Source organism: Ovis canadensis, chromosome 8, assembly GCF_042477335.2.
Source record: "Ovis canadensis isolate MfBH-ARS-UI-01 breed Bighorn chromosome 8, ARS-UI_OviCan_v2, whole genome shotgun sequence".
NCBI classification, from domain to species: domain Eukaryota; kingdom Metazoa; phylum Chordata; class Mammalia; order Artiodactyla; family Bovidae; genus Ovis; species Ovis canadensis.
Window position 1 is genome coordinate 62,052,501 of NC_091252.1, and position 7,239 is coordinate 62,059,739.

General features: G+C 33.3%; 1 protein-coding gene across 5 annotated transcripts in view; it reads left to right on the plus strand.

The window, feature by feature from the left end:
- SYNCRIP (synaptotagmin binding cytoplasmic RNA interacting protein) overlaps positions 1 to 4,993 on the plus strand; it is a 30,362-nt gene extending 25,369 nt beyond the window's left edge. For 3 of the 5 annotated variants that reach the window (XM_069598330.1, XM_069598329.1, XM_069598335.1), the window contains one exon: positions 364 to 4,993. In XM_069598330.1, the coding sequence (XP_069454431.1) occupies positions 364 to 405 (42 nt within the window). In that variant the 3' untranslated portion in view covers positions 406 to 4,993. The remainder of the gene's footprint in view (positions 1 to 363) is intronic. The other 2 variants (XM_069598333.1, XM_069598332.1) reach the window with 1 other exon arrangement.
- The last annotated feature ends 2,246 nt before the right edge of the window (positions 4,994 to 7,239 follow it).

A 7,239-nucleotide genomic window follows, 5' to 3' on the forward strand; every position in this document is an offset into this window, starting at 1 on the left:
TTATGAAACAGGAATTTCCTGAAAGTTAATGGAGGCAAATACATTAAGGTGTAACTTCTGTTAGGTTTTACCTTAGCTTTTATTTTCCTTTTTTTTTTTTTTTAATAAAATCAGTTTGTGAAGAAAATGAGGTTTTTAAACCTCAATTCAGTACTCTTCATACTTCCCCCCAATAAAGGGCAAAAAGCACACCAAAAATCTCAAGTGAAAAGTGAATAATTATTAAAGGAAATTTTTTATTAGACTTTATATTAAGAATTGTTATGTTAAAGCTTTTATCTATTTTTAATGTTTTCATTATGTATGTACACATTACTAATCTAAAATGATTTATCTAACTGATTCCTTTTGTTACCTGGCTAGCAGGGAAAAGGGGTCGAGGCCGGTCCTGACCTGTTACAATGAAGACTGACTTGCTATGTGGGATTACACCAGAAGCTTGCAGTGGAGTAATGGTAAGGAAATCAAGCAACCTTAAATATCTCGGCTGTATAGGAGCATATTCTATTGCAGAAGACCTTCCTATGAAGATCATGGAATCAAATACAGGACATTGAACTAATACTTGGACTTTGATATGAATTTCTTTAACAATTTTCTCTGCAGTGCAAGTTATTAAACTAAAGCTACTCTATTTTCCAAATGTGTTCCAACAGAAATTCTTCATAACTTCTAGCATGGTATCTTAATAAAGAATAAAGTTCTTCTCTTTAAAAAATCTGCTCTAAGTAGATTTTTCCCCTGTTTTTTTAAATTAAGGATCCCAGCATTGGTTTTCTGAAATATTCTCTTGAATTTGTGCATTTAAATTTTATTGCAGTGGTATAGATGAATGCCATTGTTGGTATCCTTAACTTTTATTTCTGCTCACCAAGGTTAATCATGATTGTCTATATCTTTTTTATAGTAATCACTTTTGAATTGTGTTCAGATATGCAGTTTCAGGTGTAATCATCAGAGCTGGTTAGTCAGGCATTCCAGATAGTGGTTCTTTTCAGAACCTTTTTTAAAGGGTTGGTTAACTACCTCAGTAGCAGAGGATTGAACTATACCCTGTCTGTACTGTACATAGAAAATCTTTGTAGATAAAAGCAAGGCTTGTTAAATGATATGAGGGTAAGATTTTAAATATACCAAATGTAACATTCTTAGTTGCCTTTAGTTTCAGAGGCTTGTAAGACTTCCTCATGAACATCATAACAGGCCTTGCTTTTGTCGTATTTTGTGGCTGAAAAAGCAGCCTTGCTTCTTCAGATATTGTAGTTATTTGGATGTATAATAGTTTAGCAAGATGTTACTTTTGTAAGACATCAGATGTTCAAAAAAAGTGCATCCGAACTTGTACTAAATACTGCAGTGTCCCTTTATAAAAAGTCAGACTAAAACTGACAGTTGTACAGCAAAGCCTGACATTTGGATATTTTGAAGTTTTTTCATAAATCATAGAAATTAGTATATGGCTGTAGTTTAGCTTTTTAGGTAAAAGGTATGTTTCGTTAGTGCATTTCTTACTGCTGATCACTGCAAAAATGTGAATCAGCTTTCCATTTCTTATGCAGGTCATGATAACTTGTAGAATAGAATACAATCATTTGTGCTATGTTTTTAATTTTCTAAAGCACCTTGATGACAGTGAGTGTTCAGTGGTGAAGCATCCTCTATTGAATCACCCTCAAAATTTTTTGCCAAGTCCTAAATCGATAGCTTAAAGTCAAAAGTGAAATTATAGTTTAATTAGGACTTGGTATAAAGAAATCCCTTTTCCCCTTCCCCAAAGGGATACTGCAGTTATATCACATACCCAATAGGCACCATGATGAAGATCAGAGCTTATACTTAATTAAGGTTTTATACACACCAGTTTCCCCAGTAAATGCAAATTTAACAAGAAAATTAGACATGTCATATGTTCAAAATGCTCATGGCAAACAATCATTTTTGCATTCCTGCAAATAAAATTGTTTTATACTGTAAGCTGGAGGCGAGTGTAACTTATTTTTGTAATAAAGTTTTTATTTTTTTTATGTGTCATTAATATAAATGTGTGTTAGTGTAGAAATATTCTGGTTTAAAAACTTAGAAATGCACACATTTCAGTATGTTTATTTGTACTTAACATAATTTTAGATAGTGGTTGCCAATAGCCTGTATGTTTCACATTAATTGGTTTTTTATGTTATCTTAATAAACCATTTTAGTATGTTGTATGTCAGTTACTGGGATAGCTGGGACATAGAGTGTAATTTAAAATTTGTCAATAAGTATTCATTGGAATATATGTAAATGTGCCTTGCCGGTTATTGAAACATTACCTACAAAATGAGTATGGGGTGACAAAAATTAGTTCCTGGTGCTTAATGAAACTTTTTGCCACTGATTTTATATATTACCCCGTGCTTTTTTAAAGTACATCTCTCAAATCTTAGTGTAAGTTTGAGGGCTACACAAAACATTTACATTTCATTCTAACATAAAATGAGTAATAGGTTGTGGAAAGTGGGTAAACTAAATGTAGCCTTCAGTAAAATTGAATCTCAGTGTAATCCTTGGTGCTGGCACTTCCCAGGTCCAAGGAGTTAAATGATCCCATCAAAGAGGTCATTGCCATGCCTATTGGCACTTTACTGTCATACCCTTTTTAAGGGACACTGTCAAGGTGTTTAAGTTAATTCTCAGAATTATTTGTTGGGATTTTAGAACAGGTTTGTTTGACTTAAGTAAGAGCTGCATTGTCAAAGTTGAAAGATGAACATTTTTGTGAGTTCACAAATGTGTTCTTAAGAAAATATTAAAATATGGAGCTGTGGGTTTCCAAGACTATTTGGCATTCTTAGTTTGGGGATTTGGGAGGAAAAACTGATATTAAAAAAATTTGTGAAGAATTGATGGGTAATGTAAACAGTGGTGATTAAATATATACACACTCAAGTGAAATTACTTGACAGTGTTCATTTGACTAACTTTGAATTTAAGCCATTATAATTACTTTTAAAATTAAATAATCATTTGCACTGTTCTGATAATGGGTGCAGTTTTTGAGCAATATAATCAGAGCTAAATATGCATGTAGTGATTAGTGATGTGAACAATTAAGTACTGAGAAGAAATACTAACTGGTATTTTCAAACTTAAATTTCTGTAGTAAAATCAGTATCAAACTCTTATCAGATCAAGGAAAACAGGCAATGCATATAAACATACTTTTGAATGTTGTGTGGCCTATAAAGCAATAATGCAATTTTTATGGAATGTCATGGGATATGAGAAATGGAAATGCAAAAATAACTAATCCTTTAGTGAAAATGTCAACATGTTAAAAAAGGGGAATGTTAACTAATGTAGGTTATTGATATTTGTGATTTGTTTATGGGTTCTTGGCTTTGACAGCTTCAAAGAATGGATAGATGACAAGTTAAAAGAAATTTTGTATATAATTGTCAAGGAATGGGTCTTAAATCCAAGAATCAAGTCCCTTCCTTGGGGTGAAAATGTATCCTTAAAGCATTCTGATTGTTGAAAAATAACAAAACAAACTTGAGTTACCTAACCAAAGCAGACGCAAGATTTTGTTTCTGCAGACTACTTGGCAATCAAAAGTGATCATCACTTTAGTTAATCAGTTTTCAGAAAGTTGCTTTGTGAGAAAATTGTGTTAGATATATTCTCCCAATCATGCATTTTGTGGAAAGTTTTTCAGCATTGTGATTGAATCAGATGTTAGAAATAAATGGGGGGTTTAGCACAAAAAGCGGTTGCACACTCATGACGGCCATTGTTGTAGCATCATGAGAAATCTACCAATGACTGCAAGTCTGATTTAATGATTTACACTTTCTTCATGATAAAATAGGAATAGCATGCATAGGAATGGATTGATGGGGTGACCTCGGGTATTCACTTGTATGAATCTATTTGAAAAGATTTAATGAGGGTGAATATCATGCTAGATGTGCAAAATTGTCACATTCAGGACAGCTGTTTTGACTGCTAAGCCAAAAGTCAGTGTTCAGAAACATAGGAAAAAAGACCAAACAGAGCATGACATATAGTCTGTTTAAGGGGAGAAATTACAGAGTAGGACTTCTGCATTTAGGTGAGGGAGCTACCCCCCTAGAGTAAAAGATTTCAGGTTCCTAAAACTTTAAGAATACCCACCATGGTCATTTTCTCCCCAGTGATATATACCATAAACTTTCAATCTGACCATAGGAATTCAGTGGTGGGTTTAAAATGAATCAAGAAATAACAATACATAAAATGAACAGACTTGTGGGGATGATGTTTTAAAGTGTAGTATTAATTACTCAGTCATACCACTCAATAGGGCATGCCACTACTTTTCTTAAGATGCTAATTATCAGCCAATGTTCAAAAACATTTTTAACTGTGGGCAAATTAGTGGATGGACTTTTTTGTCTGTCACTTTTTAAAAAAGTACTTAAGATACAAGTTTTATTAGTACCACAGTCTGCCTTCAGTAATATGCCTAAAATATTTTTCAGGGCCAGGAGCATTCAGTTGAAAGAAAATCTTTTTTACGAATGCAAAATAGTATTAAAACTAATGCCCTGGCCCAAGATTAGGTTTTTAATGATATTAACAGTAGTCTGATAAACATCTAGAAGTCTGGCATTGAGAAACAAAAGCTTGTACCTGACTAGTACTTTTATTTAAAAAAATTAGTTCTGTTAGCTTATTTAAATTCTCTTACATATATTTATCTGTAGAAATTATATTTATTTCATTCCTTTTATTTCACTGAAAACTGTCTGCAGGCTCTTTGATTTGGATTAGATGTGTGAAGTACTGTCTTTTGCCAAAAACCTCAAAATTACCTGTTCTTTTCAACGTAGTGGGTTTGTGCTTGTTTGGAGATCAGTTCAAAAACTATCTGTACTATCTGTACTGCCTCTGATGTTAAGATTTTATGTATAGCATAAGGAAGCTAGCTCTGACTATATTTTCCTAAGAATAAAGACCTATTTTTGTAGCATGTCTTAGGATCTCCAGGAGTCCAAGAATTATTGTGGGTGTCCTCCATTTCATCGTTTTTCATTTAACAGCTTTTAAAATAGACACTTGGAATCTTTAGGGGTCTTTTCGTCTTTTAATTATCCATACATTCAAAATAACTAGCCAACGGTAATACCAAAACAGATTCCCCAAGATCCCTAATTGAAGCACATGATAGGGAGATGATGTATAGGATAAATGTATAGTGTTGGTCTCCACTTAATTTTAATTAATGAAAATACTCTGGTCACACACATGCCAGTGGACTCAAGAAGTTAATGGTAATTTGGTTCTGCTTTTCTGGTAACATACCCCCACCATTCAGCGTTCCATTTTCTTATCACTCTTTGAAGGTTTGGAAATGAGTAATTGAGGTAGTAAGTAATACAGGAGAGGGGAGTGAACAAACTTTTGCTCTAATGTACATTTAGGTGACTGTGCAAATGAGGTTAGGTATTTAGGTGACTGCAAATGAGGTTAGGTAGGTGAATTCAGCTTAAAAGGTGTTTCATTAAGCAAAATTGGCAAGTCATTATCAAAGAATGGGGAACTTGTAAATACATTCTAGAGATTTTGGCTCAGCCCTAGAATTTCTTGGTGGGAGGGTGATAGCTTTGTTCACTTCATGAAGATCCTTTTAGGTACAGAGTTTAATAGTTTGTGTTATGATTACTAAAGTTTATACTGATGATTGAAAAAAGTTTTTGTCATTTCAGAACAGTCATGGAAGTTTTATACCTGAAAAATTCTTAAACACTACTAGAGGATTTTGAAAACCATTTACATTGCCTATTTGACTCCCCGTGCTGATGCCAAACTAGCACTTTTTTTCTTGTTGGTAATCAAGACTGCTGACAGACTTTCTGGATGGGGGAGAAGTTCCAATAAACCATTTTGGAAATTAGTGTCTTCAAGTGTAGTTTCCGAAAATGTTTTTTTAACACAAGCAAATAGAATCAAGATAAGGTAATTTTAGAATAATTTACCATAAGCTTCAGTGAATATCTGATTTTCTTTCCTTTGTAAAGTGGTTTAAAACAAGTTCTACTCTGAAGTTGCTATCTGTAATGTTCTTAAATGGTCATTTCTTGACTTTAGTTCTGAAAGGATTCTGTGATGCCAAATACTAACTTATTTTGGGGATACCTAAGGGAATTGACATTTAAAGTCATTTATGAACTACCAGTTACTGCTACTACAAGGCAAAGGACAAAGGTTTTGATGTGGACCAGACATAACCACAGATTAAGAAAACATGATTAGGGTTGTGTTCACAATATAGTAACAAATGTGTAGAAGAGTTGCACATTACAAAATCCAATCTTCCAGCTGTAGACACATACCATGACATCAGAAGAGTTCTAACATCTGGTGTGGCTCTATTGTATACTTTGAAATGAGATGAAGAGGTTTGATTAGTCGTGCCATTTGTATCACAATTTTGCATTTCAACTTGTGTCCTGATTTTTTTTTAATGGGAATTAGAAAATGCCAGTACTGTGTCATTTGAACACAGAATTGTTTAAAAAGTCATGAGTTTAAAAAATTCTCTAATGACTTCATTTTCAAGAGAATAGTTTAAAAACTATTTTTATAGTTAAAAATACTATGAATGGTATTTATATTGCTTTAATTGGGAGGAGTCAGGAGTTAGGCCTCTAGAATTGCTCTATTTGACACATCAGGAGAAATTAGAAAAGCATACATACTGTTTCTTAGTATATTTAATATTTGGAATGAGCTTGGAGGTAAATAAATGAACAACATGTCAAAGGTCATCCAAAAATTAATGGAGTACACTTTTCAATTCTCTGCAGCCACAGGCACGTGTAATATACAGTGTAGTTTTGGTAGAACTTCTTGAAACAGTAAAAATTCACATGAATTTGCAGAAGTTGAATTCCTAGGATTCCTTCAACATTGACAGGTGTAATTTCTTTTAGGAACCCTGCCTAACTTCCAATTCATTTATAAATAGAATTAAAACATGGTGGAAAACTTTTATTCTAAAGTTACATGTTAAATCTTCATTGGTTTCCTGACAATCCATTTAGTGTTAGGACAGACAGTATCAGCAGTTAAGCGCCCAACAGTGGATTCTGTGGCTTAACCGTTCTGCTGCTCAGTGTCTTTGATCAGTCTATTTAAATTACTGCCAGTACTTGTTTAATTAGTTCTTCAGTGTGTGGGGTTTCTTTTGCTTTCTAGAACAGAAGTCCTTCCAAG